The sequence below is a fragment of the Diplotaxodon limnothrissa genome, linkage group LG7 (genome assembly GCF_057381915.1).
Source record: "Diplotaxodon limnothrissa isolate DT_005_m linkage group LG7, D_limnothrissa_male_GT1.1, whole genome shotgun sequence".
Lineage (NCBI taxonomy): Eukaryota > Metazoa > Chordata > Actinopteri > Cichliformes > Cichlidae > Diplotaxodon > Diplotaxodon limnothrissa.
Genome location: NC_140602.1, coordinates 70,599,419 through 70,618,725, shown reverse-complemented (window position 1 = coordinate 70,618,725; position 19,307 = coordinate 70,599,419). Strand labels below are relative to the sequence as shown.

At 44.8% G+C, this 19,307-nt stretch overlaps 1 protein-coding gene and 1 long non-coding RNA gene across 2 annotated transcripts in view; one reads left to right on the top strand and one right to left on the bottom strand.

Moving 5' to 3' along the window:
* The first annotated feature begins 1,732 nt into the window (after positions 1–1,732).
* LOC146629782 (uncharacterized) lies at positions 1,733–2,928 on the top strand. The gene is made up of 3 exons (XR_014906356.1): positions 1,733–1,866; positions 2,066–2,153; positions 2,858–2,928. It is a non-coding gene; the product is annotated as an uncharacterized LOC146629782 (long non-coding RNA).
* A 9,526-nt stretch (positions 2,929–12,454) lies between these two features.
* The window catches only part of LOC146629781 (carbohydrate sulfotransferase 8-like), a 48,320-nt gene continuing 41,467 nt past the window's right edge, over positions 12,455–19,307 (bottom strand). The window contains exons 3-4 of the mRNA XM_085360229.1: positions 16,663–16,703; positions 12,455–14,002 (exon numbers count right to left, since the gene is read on the bottom strand). Coding sequence (XP_085216355.1) covers positions 12,977–14,002; positions 16,663–16,703 — 1,067 coding nt within the window. The 3' untranslated portion in view covers positions 12,455–12,976. The remainder of the gene's footprint in view (positions 14,003–16,662; positions 16,704–19,307) is intronic.

Sequence of the window (19,307 nt, the reverse complement as noted above, 5' to 3'; positions counted from 1 at the left end):
AAACATGCCGAGTGATCGGCTGTTAGCTCGGTGACAGAGTCACAAACGCATGTCTGCACTTTGATTTTGTTACATACAAACACACTGACAGCAGCAGTGTGTGTGCACAGAGAGGACCGATGTGTTTGTTTGGTCAATGAAAGGCTTCAGTTAGTTAGAGTGAGTTTATAGTTTTGTCTTATTATAAAACATTTGAAATTTAAACTGCTGTTTGACATATTTTAGACTGCTTCACTCTGTTGCACAGCTTCTGTTTAAGTGATTTATTCAATTCAGTTTAAATGTTATTAACACAGCGCCAAATCACAACAACAGTCGCCTCAAGAAGCTTTATATTGTAAGGCAGACCCCACAATAATAGATACAGAGAAAAACTATCATATGACCCCTATGAGCAGCACTTTGGCGACAGTGGGAAGGAAAAACTCCCTTTTAATAGGAAGAAACCTCCAGCAGAACCAGGCTCAGGGAGGGGCGGGGCCATCTGCTGTGATTGGTTGGGGTGAGAGAAGGAAGACAGGATAAAGACATGCTGTGGAAGAGAGACAGAGATTAATAACAGATATGATTCAATGCAGAGAGGTAACACATAGTGAGTGAAGAAGAAACCCGCAGTGCATCGTCTGCATAGCGGTGTAAATGTATGCTATGTCTTCTAGTGATGCTGCCTAGGGGAAGCATGTATCAAGAAGAAGATCATTTGTGACCTTTGTAATGATAGTTGCTATTGTTGAAGCTACCCACAGGGGGCGCTCTGGAATCAATAAGATATACAGAATAGAAGAAGAAGCGATCGTTGTAGAAAGAATAATAAACAGCTAGCTGAAGCTAGCACCAGGAGCAATTCTTGATGTTTTATTCATAGAGGAATAAGAACATTACATGGTACCAGGAGACGGGTTAAGAATAGAGATTGAAAATGTGACGTCATTCAGGGGTAGAACCGCAAAGAATTCTGGGAACTCGTGGCAAGAGGTACTAGCCCACGCAGGCTTTCAATTGAAATCAGTTATACAGCGATAAAAAGAAACACAAAAATGGCAAGAAGCTGGTGTATTATTAACTGCAATAGCCGGTCGCATGACAGCCACGGGAAGCCGACGGTAAAGAGATCGGTTGTTATCAGATTACGTCGTTGAAGAGAAATTGTTCGAGCCATGTTTCCGAAGTAACAAAGAGGCGACTGGATTGCAGCCATTCAAAGACCAAATATAACGTCCCAGAACACTCCAGCTCACAGGTTAGTCTGGTCCAAGCATTTACACAAAGGTCAGTCTGCTGTTGTAGTTAATGCGTCATTTTTCATAACATAATTAGTGATATAGGTTACAAGCAAGTCTGGCGCTGAACAGAAATTGTCGCGCTATGCTCCTTTATTTATTGTGCATAAATAGTGAATTGTCCTGACACAATATTGCGTTTCGCTTCTGTTATTATGGTACACTGACAAAAACATATACTTTTATTCACAGGATAAAACAGTTGTTTTGTATCACTAATTGCCCAGTACGATTACAACATACAGTATTATTGTCACTGCTACACAGGGGCGGAGCGGGGGGGGTGGCTTACGGGGCTTAAGCCCGGGTTGTTTTGTCAGAAGCCCGGGGTATTTTGGAGTGTAATTTTTTCATAGTTAGATGCCTGGCTGACAACTGTATAAAACAAAAAGTACACACAATATTCGAAGCACATAGTGCACACTGTGGGAATTTACGACTGTGCGTGAATCCCCCCCCCTGATATTGGTATGATCCAAGCTCAGGCACTAAGCGACTGAGCGAGGGGGCGGGGCAGCTGCTGCTCGTGAGTGCGCTGTTGGAGAGACGGAGCCAGGCAGACAGAGGAGAGCTTAAGTTTGACCAGGTACCAAAGCAAATCATTCGTACCGTACAAATAATGTAAATATGACGGTGCATCACGAAAGATTGATATGAAACTGATCACTTGACCAATATTACGTTATTTGCTCTTCAAGTGAATCAACAAATGGCGAAATGAAAAGCCGAACAAATGCTATTTTTTAGAGAGTTTTAGCTTACGTGTGTTTATTTCATATTTTCAGTTCTTACCCTCCCCGACTAAATCGGTTTCAGTAATGCACTGAAATATAAAAATGGACATTCGAGGGTTCTTTCAAAGAAAAAACTCAGGTAAATGTTATTTTATATATTATGCTTTGTATGTTGTTCAGTATATTTCTATGCAAAACAAGAGGGGTTTCAGTACACAGCAGGATATTCACATTTATAACCAGATATTTACACTTTAGGGAGAAAACATAAAACATTTTTACTGTACAACATCAATTTAGAGTAAACTTTTGTTTTAGATAAATATTGAAATATATTCTGAATTAGTTAAATGTCAGAATAAAGAGAGAGAGATCTGTCTATTTATTATCACTTTCATCAAATTTAGGAGTACATATACACTAAGTTTATTGTTAAATAATAAGAAAACTCCAGACGATTCCATTCTGAGCTGAAGAAGCTTCTGATAGGTTAGTAGAGTCCATGTGAGTAAACTGGTGGCACAGCTGTGGATGCATATAAGGCAAAACACAGAGGCTGTTTCTGTGACATGGGAACATCAAGAGATGTCAACAAAACACCAGGAAAAGAACTGTGGAGCTCCATAAGTGTGGCTCAGTTTGAATACAATTTGGGTGTCATTTGCAATTAAGAAATACAGACAGTTTCTCTCTTTACTCTTAAAGTTAACAAATATAAATTAAACATTTAGTCTAATTTGAGGTTTTACCTTAAATAAGTGTTTGTGTTTTTATCTGAAGAGCATGTAAATATCTGGTTTCAACTGTATATTTGATGATGTTGGTGTTTGGTTTGATTGTCAGCACAAAGAGGGAGAGAGAGGGTGAGAGAGGGAGATGGAGAGGAGAATGAGGACAGAAGAGAAATGGAACAAGAACCAGGTGAGACAGACATGTTAGTCAAATGGTTGTTTGCCAAAACATCAGAACACATATCTAGTACCTAGTGTATCTTTTTAGGTTTGTTATTTTTCAAATTCTATATTTATTAAGTTATGCAAACTTATTTGCACAACAAGGCTAATTAGTTATATAAACTTTTCTGAATCTAAATAGAGTACTTTGGTAGAATTAAAAATAATATGGCACAAACTTGTGACTCACAAAGACAAATACAGAGGGATCATTAATTAGTAATGATTCTCTTTCTGATCATTCAGAGAGGTCAGGGGAAATCAGGAAAGCAAGAGAAAACCAAAACACAACAGCATCACAGCAGGAAGCAGCAGGTGGATCGTTAAGGACAGCTGAAGGAGGTTTACTGGAAGGAGCAGCAGGAGATGATTTAGGAACTCTAGAAAGTGGTCCAAGACAAAATGTCCTCCCACAATATCCGCTGAGCCAGTTTGGAGGTCAGCAGAGGGCGTTTAATAAGAGTTGGTTTGAACAGTTTACATGGCTGGAGTATTCTGTTGTGAGGAACTTGGCTTTCTGTTTTTCATGTCGCATTTTTGGGAAGCAGAATACTTTAAAAAAAGATGGCCTCAGTCATTCAGGGTTCTGCAATTGGAAGAGGGCTTTAAATGCCTTTAGGGAGCACGAAAAGAGTTCTAGCCATTCGTCTTCTATGATCTGCTGGCACAGCTGTAAGACCACAAAAAACCAAGGTGACGTTGTTGAGCAACTTAGATCAGCAAGCGCAGCACAGATTTCAGAGAGACGACAGTATCTCCACAGGATCTTAGCTGTAACAAGTTTCCTTGGAAAACAAGGAATACCATTCCGTGGCCACGATGAGCAGGAATCCACCAGTCATAATCAAGGGAACTTCCTTGAGTGCATGAAGCTGCTGAAAACATTTGATCCATTTTTGAAAAATTACAGTCCTGTCTCACATACTACCTATGTGTCTCATTTTTCACAAAATGATATGATAACCAGTATTTCACATGAAATAACTGGAAATATAGTTAAAGAGATGAAGGAAGCTAAGATGTACTCTGTTATGGCTGATGAGGCTAGAGATGGGCACACGGAGCAGCTTGCAGTGTGTGTACGTTTTGTGTCATGTAAAGGCCATGTCAAAGAATGTTTTCTTGGTCTACGGAAACTAGAAAGGTTTGATGCACAGTGCATTACAGACACTATTGAGGAGCTGTTGCAGTATCACACGCTCAGTGACTTAATTTGTGTTGCTCAATCCTATGATGGGGCATCTGTCATGAGTGGTGCTGTGGGTGGTGTGCAGGCCCGTTTCAGACAGAGACACCCTGAAGCAGTATATGTGCACTGCTATGCACATGAGCTCAACCTTGTCCTTTGCCATACATGCAAGGCTATTCCAGCTGCTTCTGACTTCTTTGGACTTTTGGAAAATGTCTACACATTTTTTAACACCTCCCTGGTAAACCACACAAAGTTTAAGGAACTGCAAAAGGACCTTGGACTGTTTGCATCTGAGCTTGTTCAGCTCTCTAACACAAGATGGGCCTGCCAAGTAAATTCCATCAAAGCCCTTCTCAACAACATTTCTGCAGTTTTAGCAACTCTCGAAGCCACAAACACTCCTATTGCTAAAGGGATCTTGTCCAAGCTGTCAAAACCCAAGACTGTGTACATGTTAATCATGTTCTCTGCTGCTTGGCACCACTGAAGGCCTGCACCGCTACCTGCAGGGAGAAAGGCTAGACATGGGCAAAGCTGTGGAGTACAAGATGTCGGTAGTTGATACACTGAGTAAACTGCGCACAGAGGCTGCTGCTGAGGAAATATTTGAGAAGGCCATGGACATTTGTGGAAGCTACAACATCCAGATTCCTCAGGGGGCAAGACACAAACAGAAAAGACTTGAAGGATTTGTACTTGAGTCCAGCTGTGGTGCAACACCAAATCTCACAAGCTCAGCAGAGTTTAGGTACGAGATATTCTTTCCTTGTTTGGACCGAATGTTGCAGGAGCTAGCAGACAGATTTTCTGGGGCAGGACAGAAAATAATGGAGGGCATTCAGGCATGCAATCCATCCTCCCCAACATTCCTTTCCGAAGATGCCCTAAAACCCATTGCGGCACACTACCATGTGACAATAAAGCCTGAAGAACTTGTTGTGGCAAAAAACTTCATGAAAAGAAAAATGGAAAAAGAGGACATTTGCGACATCACAACTGCCTTCCACTTGCTTGACGAGGACATGTTCCCAACTCTGAAGGTCATCTTTAGAATTGCACTAACCATTCCTGTCAGTAGCTGCAGCTGTGAGCGCTCTTTTAGTGCCTTGCGTCGTCTCCACATGTGGCTAAGGAGAACCATGGGACAAGAGAGGCTGAATGATTTGGCCATATTATCTATTGAAAAGGAGTACTTGGATAATGTTGACCCTGAAAATGTCATTGATAGGTTTGCAAAACTCAAGCCTCGAAGATACAATCTCATGTTACCACAATAAAGAGGTGTTGTCAGTGTATTGCAGATCTGTGATGATTTTCAGTGCTACCGTCATCTAGTTTTGATTTTGGTTCTTTGTTGGTTAAGTCCTGAAGTAGTCTTGATTTTGAACTGTTATTCTACTGTTTTCATTCTGGATCAGTTCTGCGTGTGGTTGAAATGGGGTTTAGTCCCCGTATCTTGAAACAGCCCTAATTTTGTTCTGCCTTGCTGTTTAAGTAAAAAACTGTTTTTAAGCTACATATGTGATATTTTTTTTTCTCATATTAAGTTTTTTTTTTAAGCTTACAACACAGCCTAATAAATCTTCAACTTCACAGCAGGTTTTTTTTGTCATTTCCAACCCCCCCCCGCACGCATATTACCCTTTAGGGCTAAGCCCCGGGTGTTTACAATGTCTGGCTCCGCCTCTGCTGCTACATTTCTGTAATGCTACCAGAAATTATTTCCACTACTAATTAATTACCGTTGAGCTCAAAGGTCCTATTAATAAACGGTTAACGAATGTGTATTTATGACGACGATTTGTGAGACTGGTAAACTTATGATACGTACGATGGTCTTTCGTTCTACACGGTGCATTTCAAGGTCCTGTACCCATCCGTCGGTAAACTGTACCTGGGATTGTTGCAGTGACCTGAAGTTACTAAACTTCACGAGTGTATGCACTCACTCCAAGAACCGTATGATTATAAATATGAGCGTGGTGAAAGTTGGGCAGCACACTAACGTCTTTTGTCCCTCTGTGTGCTCGTGAGGGTCTGACCCTTTCACTCCTTTGATTTTTTCCACGTATCTTTTCTTTGACTTTTCATCGAGTCTGTCTTTGTACGGACCGGCATTGTTCTCCTTCGTTTTGTACATACCTTTTTGGGGGGCAAAGAAAAAGCAAGAAGGCATTGGAACCGGAGAATGAACGTTTTGCGGTGCTGCAAATACTTGCATTTGATGCGGTACTTGGATTGTTTTGCCACGAGTTCACGGCATGCAATGCACGAAAGTCACGTGGTCTGTCAATCTCTATAAGAAGCAACGCAACAAGATGGATGCAATAAAACCGCCAAGTCCGTTGAAACTGACTGGAAACGTGGATGCAAGTTGGAGGACTTTCAAACAGCAGTTCAAACTGTATATTGCAGCTGTCGGAGTGGATCGACGGGCAGATGAAAGGAAAATAGCCATGCTGCTCACCATCGCCGGCACAGAAGCAGTAGAGGTCTTCAACACTTTTGTGTTTGCTCAGCCCGAGGACAAAGATAACTTTGATGAAGTCATGAAGAAATCTGACGAGCACTGTCTGTCAAAGAAAAATGAAACATACGAGAGATACGTCTTTCGCTCACGCTTACAGCATCAGGGTGAGTCATTTGATACTTTTCTCACAGACCTCAAGATCAAAGCTCAGTCCTGCAGTTTTGGTGATCTCAGAGACTCCATGATACGAGATCAAATAGTGTTTGGAACTAATGAGAAGAAGCTCCGAGAGAAACTGTTGAGAGAAACAGAACTAACGCTGGAAAGTGCTATAAAGATAAGTCAAGCCAGTGAGCTAGCACGACAACATGTACTGACGTTTAGAGAGCCTGTTCAAGGAGCAGCGCAACAGGAAAATGAGGCAGTGAATGCAGTGTCGATTAAAAGAAAGCCATGGAGTAAATTCAAAAACAACGACAACAAAAACAGAATGTGTGACAATGAAATGTTCACTTGCAAGAGATGTGGAGAGAAACACAGACCAAAACAATGTCCCGCATATGGGAAAAAATGTGCAAAATGTAAAGGACAAAACCATTATGCAAAAATGTGTCTCTCCAAAAACAAGGGACAAAAAGTACACACTGTGCAGGAAGACACAGATGACAGTGATGATCTAAGTGAAACATTTTTCATTAAGATGGTGTCACATGAAGAAGATGTCAATGCACAGTCTTCAAGACATAACACTGGCCAAAGTGTTAGTTCAGTCACAAATGATAAATGGACTGCTCCACTGTTAGTCAATGGGACATTGGTAACATTTAAAATTGACACAGGGGCCAAAGCTAACTTGATCAACGAGAAGGATTCAAGGCACTGACTGAGAAGCCTAGAAGATTTACAGAGAAAGTCATGCCGCTGAGGGCCTACAATAACCAGCCAATACAAACAAAAGGAGGATGCAGACTTAAAGTGACAGCAAAAGGCAAACAGCATAACATTTTGTTCACCATCGTACCTGATGGACACGAGTCACTTTTAGGAGATAAAACATCTGAGGACTTGGGACTAGTAAAGAGGATCTATCAGATTAATACTGACGCCATGAAAGAAGCCAAACAAGGCAAAAGACTGGAACACCAAGGGCATGAAGGAAGTTCAGACATTATCAGTAAATTTCCTTCAGTCTTCAAAGGACATGGAACATTGCCTTACACCTACAAAATCCAGCTCAAGGATGATGCCGTGCCTGTGGTGCATGCCCCAAGGAGAGTGCCTGCTCCATTACGGACAAGTTTGAAAAAAGAGCTTGAAAGAATGACTCAAATGGGTGTCATTGAACGAGTGGAAGAGCCCACAGACTGGGTGAACTCTATCACTTGTGTCAAGAAAAAGAATACAGGTGCCTTAAGAGTCTGCCTTGATCCCAAAGATCTAAATGAAAATATTAAAAGAGAGCATTATCAGATCCCTAAGAGAGAGAAAATAATGAGTGAAATGGCAGGAGATACGTTTTTTAGCAAACTGGATGCATCACATGGATTTTGGCAGCTGAGGCTAGACCCAGAAAGCAGCAGGTACACTACCTTTAACACGCCATTTGGGCGTTACTGTTTCTTGAGGCTCCCATTTGGAATTAAATCAGCACCAGAGATCTTCCACAGGGCAATGGAGTCCCTGATCGAAGGGCTGGAAGGCACCAGAGTCTACATAGATGACCTCGTAGTCTGGGGAAATACAAGGCAACAACATGATGAAAGGCTGGAGAAACTTTTGTGGAGAGTTAACAAGAATGGACTTAAACTGAATAGAGACAAGTGCCTCTTTGGTGTTTCAGAGATGACCTTCCTGGGAGATAAGGTTACAAGTGAAGGGGTGGAACCTGATCAGTCAAAGGTACAAGCCATATTGGATATGCCAGCACCCATTGACAAAAAAGGTGTCTTGCGAGCAATGGGGATGATCAACTTTCTGGGTAAGTTCATTCCTAATCTTACCTCCACGACAGCATGCCTAAGGGAGCTGCTACAGCACAACACAGTGGCAACCTGTAGCATATGCGTCCAGATCAATGACAGAAACTGAACAACGCTATGCTCAAATTGAAAAAGAGACTTTGGGCTTAGTGTTTGGGTGTGGAAAATTTCACAGCTATGTATATGGATTACCAACCTTTACAGCAGAGACTGATCAGAAAAAAGAACCTCAACGACATGTCACCCAGAATTCAGCGCATGATGATGGTGTTGCAGCGCTATGATTTTGGGGTGGCTGTAGCTCAGGTGGCAGAGCAGGTCAGCCACTAATCAGAAGGTCGGTGGTTCGATCCCAGGCTGCCTCCTGGCTGCATGCCAAATATCCTTGGGCAAGATACTAACCCCACGTTTGCCTACTGGTGGTGGTCAGAGGGCCCGGTGGCGCCTGTGTCCGGCAGCCTCGCCTCTGTCAGTGCGCCCCAGGGCAGCTGTGGCTACAATGTAGCTGCCATCACCAGTGTGTGGATGGGTGAATGACTGAATGTAGTGTAAAGCGCTTTGGGGTCCTATGGACTAGAAAAGCGCTATACAAATGGAGGCCATTTACCATTTTGAGCTGATCTACACGCCTGGGAAATATATCGTACTCGCGGATGCATTATCCCGAGCGCCAGCACCAAGTGGTGACAGGTTAGTCAGCACTACAGCCGAGGAGGCTGAAACACATGTAAACATGGTAACTGCCTCACTCCCAGCATCAGATGTCATGTTGCAGCAAATTGTACAGGAGACGACAAAAGATCCAGTGCTGCAGAAAGTATCACACCTTATACAGAATGGGTGGTCAAAAGGAGTCTGTCCAGGGTTCTACTCTGTGCGAGCTGATTTATGCATGGCTAATGGGCTGGTGCTGAGACAAAACCAGATTGTCATCCCTCAATCCATGCAGAAAGACATGCTTCAGCGTATCCATGAAGGACATCTTGGAGTGGAGAAATGTAAAAGGAGAGCGAGAGAAGCAGTTTACTGGCCAGGCATCAACAGGGATATTGAGGAGATGATACAGAAATGTGAAACATGTCTCAAACATCACTACAAACAAACAAAAGAGCCAATGCTGGCAGCAGATCTACCCACTGCACCATGGCAAAAGGTAGGCACGGACTTATTTCATCTGGATGGCAAGGACTATGTTTTGGTGATTGACTACTATTCTAATTATCCAAAAGTGGCACAGCTTTCCAGTACATCAGCACAGTCAGTCATCACACACATGAAGGGCTTTTTTGCCAGACATGGAATTCCACAGTGTGTCATCAGTGACAATGGTCCACAATATGACTGTAGAGAATTTAGTGACTTTGCAAAACAATATGGATTTCAACATATCACCTCTAGTCCCTTGTATCCCCAAGCGAATGGACAGGCAGAAAAAGGAGTCCAAATAGTAAAGAGATTGTTCAAAAAAGCAAGAGACAGTAAGACCGACCCTTACCTGGCTCTGCTAAGCTACAGAGCTTCATCCCTGGAGTGTGGGGCATCACCTGCTGAGCTACTCATGCATCGCAAGCTCCGCACCACACTTGCACACATTTCCAAGGAAAATGACAATGCACATGACAACAAGCTGACCGACAAAAGAATGAAACTCAAGCACAGACAGAAAAGGAACTATGACAAAACTGCAAGGCGTCTGGAACCGCTTCAGGAAAGAGATGTTGTGAGGATTGCAGGTCCAGATTTCTGGGACAAAAAAGCAACAGTTCTCAGCGAAGTAGGGCCCAGATCGTTTGCTGTTCAGACAGAGAATGGACAAGTGTTAAGAAGAAACCGGAGAAGTCTGTTAAAGACACAGGATGTTAAACATCAGGACACAGAGACTGGAACTGAACAACGAGGTGCTAACCCTGTTGAGCACCACAGTGAGCCTCCTTCACCTTCCCCAATGTCTGAGATACTGAGAAGGTCTACCAGACCTAAGGAGCCTACAGAGAGGCTCATAGAACAAGTGTGAACTGTTGTGGTAAAGAATTGTTAAAAAATAATAATAATAAATCACAAGTAAATAACGGATAATAATTCATTTAGAATAGTAATTGTTCACACTTAATTGAGACCTGCTGAGTTATAATGTGTTATTGACTGTTCAAGTTGTCAAAGGTGAAGAGTTCTAATGTGCTTGAGGGCTGTATGGGATTCATTTGGTTCATTCTGGACGATGTAAGGTATACATTTGGATTTATTTTGTTTGACTTGTGCTACAACTTTTGGTTAAAAAAAAAACACTACTGAATGTAGTTTGTTGCACAATTTATAACATGTTGAATGTTAGACAAGAATGTTCAGATGTTACAGAGTAACAGTTCTCTTTGGAATTGTGCTTATTATAACACCAACCTGTTTGGAAAGGGGATGTAATGATAGTTGCTATTGTTGAAGCTACCCACAGGGGGCGCTCTGGAATCAATAAGATATACAGAACAGAAGAAGAAGCGATCGTTGTAGAAAGAATAATAAACAGACTGGGTGTTAGCTGAAGCTAGCACCAGGAGCAATTCTTGATGTTTTATTCATAGAGGAATAAGAACATTACAACCTTCATCTTCACTTCTGTGCTGTGATGAGCTCTGAAACCTGACTGAAACTAACGAGTCGTCTGCTTTACGCTACGTGTTTGAGAATTATACCACGGAGTCAGGTACTTCTGATTTAAGTCTATTTTTCACCAGAGCTACAGTATCCAGAGTCGTACGCAGTGACAGGGGGTAAAGTTATTAACAAGATGATGGACCTCTGTTGGAGCAATGTTCAGGTAGCTGCTCTGCTCTGTGTTGGCATTGAAGATGATAACAGTGGGTGCACACGCAGGTCAAACTCTGCCCCCCGGTGGTGATCCTGTGAGTCACAGTGTGACGCCTCGTTTTAAATGTCACTCGTTAAGTCAGCTCAGATTTATTCTCGTGTGAACTCAGTTTTCCTGTTTGGGTCGGAGAACGTGGGCCCAGCTCGTCGCCACAGATCACAACTCTGGTGCTCAACAGCGCCAAAGTAAACATTTTAATTATATTTCATTATCTCATCTCCGAGCGCGCTCAGTGATGAGATGCTGCTGTTTGTTTCTAAGGTAACGGCTTTTTAAAAATCACTGATCAGCGGAGAAACATGAGACATCGCACGGTGATAAAACAGACCTGCTGTTCCAGCTCAGAGGTCCGAGGGATCGTCCAAAAATGGTATTTTCTGGAGATCTGATTGGTCAGTAGGCGGTGATGTCATACCTATTTATCTTTAATCTTGATCTTAAGTTACCATGGTGATTTATCTGTATAGAAACCAGGTTAAGCCTGAAGTTACCCAGGTTAATCTAAACCCAGCTTAGGCCTCTGCTATCAAACATGAGGCTCCCAGGCCTGGACTGGCCACTAGAGGGTCCAACTGGGTCCACAGGGAGAGCGTCAGTGATGAATAAATACAGGTGAATAATAACAAATCTGACGGTCTGCAGGTGATGTTAGGGGAGCTAAACTTTATTTACACCCAGACCTGAGCACAAAGGTCAAAGGTCAGCCTGTGAGTATCAGAATAAGAGGCGAGTCTCCAGGTGTTCAAAGAGTGTCTCGTTTATTGTGGTCACAGGTGAGAAGGCAGTGTTAAGGCTTCGAGGTCGTCTGAAAATCACCACAAACACATTTGCAGCATCACCTCCTACCTCACTTCCTGTTCCTGCTTTAAACAGACTGTACATAAATGATCAACTGAGCCACTCCTCCACCCGAGCAGATTTAAGGTCTTTATTAAAATAATCCAGAGCTCGGTCAGTCCGCAGCATCATACTTCCTGTTCGCTGTCATAATGTCGGGTTAAATAATAAAATGACATTTTTGTGAAAAACATTTTTATATTTTTGTGCCTGATTCACTGATTAAAAAAAATTATTAAACAGCATCTCGACCGTGTCTTTGCCACAACGCCGAGGTCAGAGGTCACATCGGCTCATCTCCTCATCCTCCTCCGCAATTGTGCAGACCACCTCAGCTTCTTTCGCCAACAGCTGTGTTTGGAGCAGATTTGGCTAAATGCGATCTGATTGGCTGATGCCTCAACGTCGCAAGCAATTGACTCAAAGTTGTCAATGTGTGACATCACGGCGTCTGAGCCCGGAAGCATCCATGTGATTCCCGCCGTTATCTGACAGCTTCTCTCTGCAGGACGCGGCTCAACAAACTTCACAGAAGTCGTTAAAAACACACAAACACAAAAATCAGTCTCTGAGTCTGGAGCTCTCACACCTGCACAGGTACGCAGCCTCAGCTTGTCCCACCCCTCTGACACGTTAACAGAGCCAAACATGCTGAGCGCGGCAGTGGCTCAGTGCAGGTCGCTGAAGGGCTTGGGGTACCCGAACATCAGGTAGTCCATGTAGTAGAAGTCGAAGACCTTCTGCCGCTCGGTGGCGTTGAGCTGTGAGAAGTACTTCTGCGTGATGCTGGAGGATGTCCTCTCCGCCAGTGGGTTCCTGTCCTTGAAGTCCGGGAACGTGAGGTTAGCCGGCGCCCCGATGCTTCGGAGCAGGAAGTTGGCGTCACGCTCCAGGCTCTCGAACTTCCCGATGAAGGTGAACTGCAGGAAGCATGGGCTGCACAGCTGGCTCACCGGCTCCCAGTGGATGTCCATCCCCACGGGCCGCCGCACATCCAGCAGGTACTGCACAAACTCCCTGAAGGTCACACCGGCGCCAGAGCGCAGTGCAGCATGTGTGGCGTTGGCTCGGTACCTGGAGATGATGGCCCGTCCAAACACGGGGTGGTAGTATGAGTTGGGGCTCTCAAACTTGTCCCGAAACGCTGACACGAGGCGCTCAAAAGGCTCCCGGACGAACAGCGCTTTGGTGTAGGAGCGAAGCCGCTCGGTAACGCCAGCACGACTGTAGCCGCTGAGCCGCGGGAGGCGGTTTTCGTAATGCGCCACGTCGTGGGGAATGTCCCGTGTGGACGCGGCGCTGCCGCTCAGCACCATCAGCACCCGCTTCCAGTTGGAGCAGCCAGCTTTGGGCACCTCGCAGTACAGCAGCCGGGACCGCTCCTCCACGTACACCCGCGACACCTGCCGCTGCGACGGCGGCCGCCTATCCACTCCCGGCTGGTATTGGGCACAGATATCTGTTAGCAGGCGGTGCCGTGACTCCTGCATCCTCGGCAGCTGCAGCGCCACCTCTACTTGGCCCGTGGGGGAGCTGGACGCCGCCACGCTGCTCTTCAGCAGCAACTTCCTGCGGCGTTTAGTGAGCGGCTGCTTTGAGCCGAGCGGTGAGTCAGAGAATAGCGAGGAGGACAGTGGCTGGGGACGGAGAGCGGGCGGAGAGACAGGACGACGTCCTGCCGCATCGTCGGCTTCCTTTAACACACACACATACAGGAAACAGAGGGCATGTCATCAGTGGGCGTTTCCCATCACGCAGGGCGTTGTCTGTATGTTTAACCTCCACGCTCGCCATTTCCTGCATGTAAAGAGTCCATGATCAGCCGCTTTGTTTTTGACCAAGCGGCTCCGATTCACATAAAACCTTCTGATCCATTAATCAGGTTTCTACTCTGCAGGTGCTACTCTGCAGGGTTCTACTCTGCAGGGTTCTACGCTGCAGGTTCTACTCTGCACGTTTCTAATCTGCATTTTTCTATTCTGCAGGTTCTACTGTGCAAGGTTCTACTCTGCAGGGTTCTACTCTGCAAGGTTCTACTCTGCAGGTTCTACTTTGCATGTTTCTAATCTGCACTTTTCTACTCTGCAGGGTTCTACTCGGCAGGGTTCTACTCTGCATGTTTCGACTCTGCAGGGTTCTACTGTGCATGTTTCTACTCTGCAGGATTCTACTCTGCATTTTTCGACTCTACAGGTTCTACTCTGCATGTTTCTACTCTGCAAGGTTCTACTTTGCAAGGTTCTACTCTACAGGGTTCTACTGTGCATGTTTCTACTCTGCAAGGTTCTACTCTACAGGGTTCTACTTTGCATGTTTCTAAACTGCACTTTTCTACTCTGCAGGGTTCTACTCGGCAGGGTTCTACTCTGCATGTTTCGACTCTGCAGGGTTCTACTGTGCATGTTTCTACTCTGCAGGGTTCTACTCTGCATTTTTCGACTCTACAGGTTCTACTCTGCATGTTTCTACTCTGCAAGGTTCTACTTTGCAAGGTTCTACTCTACAGGGTTCTACTGTGCATGTTTCTACTCTGCAAGGTTCTACTCTACAGGGTTCTACTGTGCATGTTTCTACTCTGCAAGGTTCTACTCTACAGGGTTCTACTGTGCATGTTTCTACTCTACAGGGTTCTACTCTACAGGGTTCTACTGTGCATGTTTCTACTCTACAGGGTTCTACTGTGCATGTTTCTACTCTGCAGGGTTCTACTCTGCAGGGTTCTACTGTGCATGTTTCTACTCTGCAGGGTTCGACTCTACAGGGTTCTACTCTACAGGGTTCTACTGTGCATGTTTCTACTCTACAGGGTTCTACTCTGCAAGGTTCTACTGTGCATGTTTCTACTCTACAGGGTTCTACTGTGCATTTTTCTACTCTACAGGGTTCTACTCTACAGGGTTCTACTGTGCATGTTTCTACTCTACAGGGTTCTACTCTGCAGGGTTCTACTGTGCATGTTTCTACTCTACAGTGTTCTACTGTGCATGTTTCTACTCTACAGTGTTCTACTCTACAGGGTTCTACTGTGCATGTTTCTACTCTACAGGGTTCTACTCTGCAGGGTTCTACTGTGCATGTTTCTACTCTACAGGGTTCTACTGTACATTTTTCTACTCTACAGGGTTCTACTCTACAGGGTTCTACTGTGCATGTTTCTACTCTACAGGGTTCTACTCTGCAGGGTTCTACTGTGCATGTTTCTACTCTACAGTGTTCTACTGTGCATGTTTCTACTCTACAGTGTTCTACTCTACAGGGTTCTACTGTGCATGTTTCTACTCTACAGGGTTCTACTCTGCAGGGTTCTACTGTGCATGTTTCTACTCTACAGGGTTCTACTGTGCATTTTTCTACTCGACAGGGTTCTGCTCTACAGGGTTCTACTGTGCATGTTTCTACTCTACAGGGTTCTACTCTGCAGGGTTCTACTCTCTGAACCTGAAAATCTGAATTCCATCTGATGCTGTGAGTGTCCTGATCAATCATGCAAGTCAGGACGTCTGCAGTCTCAGCTGCAGGTGTCCAACCTAAACGTGTGTGTGTGTGTGTGTGTGTGTGTGTGTGTGTGTGTGTGTGTGGTGTCCAAACACTGAGGATGAGGATGATGATGATGATGAAATGTTTCTGAAAACCTCGCATTTGAACAGAATCATCTTTCTGAGATTCTGGGTGTTGTCAGACACTGCAGGACTAAATGTGAACATATTACATTTAAATTAAATTTTTAAATACATCCCGGTCTGAAACCTACAGAGCTGAACTCAGATCAGAATCTTCTGACGTTTCTTCATGTTAAAAATATTATTTTACATTGTTATGAAATCCACCTACATCCAACTACAAACTTCAGTGTGAAGGTTTTTATTAGTGCAGCTCAAATATGGGACGATGCAGACCTGCTTTTGCTGCATATTTTAATCAGGCAACACTCATGTTTCATGCATGTGTCTACAGACCCTGATTCAGCTCGAGGGCACAGCTTTAGTCTGATATTCATGTTTAAATATTACCCGAGTTTTAGTGAAAGACCGTGGCCATGTTTCAAAAACACATGTTTCTGATACATGAAGCTAAAACTTGACAACAACCATTATAAACCTTCAAACTTTGGACCCCGAAACTTTTATGTAAATTAGAAACGGTGGAGCAGAAGGTCCTCGATGATCTGAGACTCACAAGAACCGATCAGGAACTTTCTGTTGCACTAAAATATATGAATGTCTAACCACAGGAGCTGTCGTGCTGGCTGTGGACACTGGATGGCGCTCTAATCTTTGTTCTGCTCCATGTGTTTACTCTGTTTGGAAAATGTGATGCTGTGTGAGTCCAGCAGGTGTCGCCGTGCTGCTGTTACCTTCTGTGAAGGCCGCCTGGGAGCCACCAGCACCTGCACACCTGAGAAGGAGGGGGGAGAGAGCACGGTCAGGAGCAGAAGTATGTGGACACGTTCACTTTATGTTGGGTAGGATGATTTAATGAAGCTGAAAACAAACTGCAACACACGTGAGTGTGAGAGAGAGTGAGTGTGTGAGTGAGAGGGTGAGGGAGAGAGAGTGAGAGGGTGAATGAGAGAGAGAGGGAGAGGGTGAGAGAGAGAGAGAGGGTGAGAGAGAGGGTGAGGGAGAGAGAGTGAGAGGGTGAATGAGAGAGAGAGGGAGAGAGAGAGAGTGAGAGGGTGAGAGAGAGAGTCAGAGGGTGAGGGAGAGAGAGAGAGAGAGGGAGAGAGAGAGTGAGAGGGTGAGTGAGAGAGAGAGGGAGAGGGTGAGTGAGAGAGAGAGGGAGAGAGAGTGTGTGTTCTAGTGTGTGTGTGTGTGTGTGTTCTAGTGTGTGTTCTAGTGTGTGTGTGTGTGTTCTAGTGTGTGTTCTAGTGTGTGTGTGTGTGTTCTAGTGTGTGTTCTAGTGTGTGTGTGTGTGTGTGTGTGTGTGTTCTAGTGTGTGTTCTAGTGTGTGTGTGTGTGTTCTAGTGTGTGTGTGTGTGTGTGTGTTCTAGTGTGTGTGTGTGTGTGTGTGTGTGTGTTCTAGTGTGTGTGTGTGTGTGTGTGTGTGTGTGTGTTCTAGTGTGTGTTCTAGTGTGTGTGTGTGTGTTCTAGTGTATGTGTGTGTGTATGTGTGTGTGTTCTAGTGTGTGTTCTAGTGTGTGTGTGTGTGTTCTAGTGTGTGTGTGTGTGTGTGTGTTCTAGTGTGTGTGTGTGTGTGTGTGTTCTAGTGTGTGTGTGTGTGTTCTAGTGTGTGTTCTAGTGTGTGTGTGTGTGTGTGTGTGTGTGTGTTCTAGTGTGTGTTCTAGTGTGTGTGTGTGTGTTCTAGTGTGTGTGTGTTCTAGTGTGTGTGTGTTCTAGTGTGTGTGTGTGTGTGTGTGTGTGTGTGTGTGTGTGTGTTCTAGTGTGTGTGTGTGTGTTCTAGTGTGTGTTCTAGTGTGTGTGTGTGTGTTCTAGTGTGTGTGTGTGTGTGTGTGTGTGTGTTCTAGTGTGTGTGTGTGTGTGTGTGTGTGTTCTAGTGTGTGTTCTAGTGTGTGTGTGTGTGTTCTAGTGTGTGTGTGTGTGTGTGTGTGTGTTCTAGTGTGTGTGTGTGTGTGTGTGTGTGTTCTAGTGTGTGTTCTAGTGTGTGTGTGTGTGTGTGTGTGTGTGTTCTAGTGTGTGTGTGTGTTCTAGTGTATGTGTGTGTGTTCTAGTGTGTGTGTGTGTGTGTGTGTGTGTGTGTGTGTGTGTGTGTGTGTGTGTTCTAGTGTGTGTGTGTGTGTGTGTGTTCTAGTGTGTGTGTGTGCGTGTGCGTGTGTGTGTGTTCTAGTGTGTGTGTGTGTGTGTTCTAGTGTGTGTGTGTGTGTGTGTGTGTTCTAGTGTGTGTGTGTGTGTGTGTGTGTGTGTTCTAGTGTGTGTGTGTGTGTGTGTCTGTGTGTGTGTTCTAGTGTGTGTGTGTGTGTGTGTGTTCTAGTGTGTGTCTGTGTGTGTGTTCTAGTGTGTGTGTGTGTGTGTGTGTTCTAGTGTGTGTGTGTGTGTGTGTGTCTGTGTGTGTGTCCAGTTCGGGTGCAGCAGCTCCTCGGGCTCATTCCTCACACTTCGCTGCGAGCTGATGCTGCCTTCGTGCTGCGAGAGCTGTGAAGATGATGAAGATGATGTGACTCGTTTGCGGTGACCTTCGTCATGCTGTGGATGGATGAGCTGCTGACCAGCTACTGTGCTGCTGGTAACAGCCGGCGCTCTCAGTTTAAATCATCGGTCTAATCGAGTTTATTCAGCGCAGCTCTCCAAGACGCTCGCTCCCCACACGACCACCGAGTCACATCATTTCACACGAATAACAACTGGCCCCGCCCACAACAGCCACTGCTTCGTGTAGTTTCTGCATGTGTGTGAGGTTACATGCTGGAAACGCGGTGAGATCACTGGAACACAAAAACACAACGTGTGACCTTTGAACACAGGAGGGCATCCTTCCTGTGGCCTGTTGGTGTGTATTCATAGCAGGCACACACACACACTCCTCATCTTCACACACATATGCATGTGTGTATCACCATGTCAAACATTTGTGTGACCCTGAAACCCAATCAGAGCCCTCTAACAGTCATGTGACGACCTGACTGAACCTCAGGACTCTACGTCCTCACAGAGCTGAACGTCTGATCAAACTTTAAACCTGAACTGGCTGACCTCACTCCAACTTGCTGTTGTTTTATTGGTTTGTGTCCACGCAACATTACTAACACACAAACACACACGCATGCAGCTGGCAGGCCCAGGTGGCCTCTCAGCAGTTTCCTGACACTGAAGGTTAGCGGCGGTGGCATCCCGCTGCAGCTCCTGGTTATTTATTACCCAGAGCGCATCTCACTGTCCCACACACAGAAAACATGTGACTAATCCAGGCTTTTGTGTCAGCACGCACACACACACACACACACACACACACCTATCAGCTCGCTGAGCTCAGCTGGATGCTTGAGCTGTAGAGAGCGCCCTATGGTGGCAACACATGATGACACCAGTTTAACAGAAAGAATCT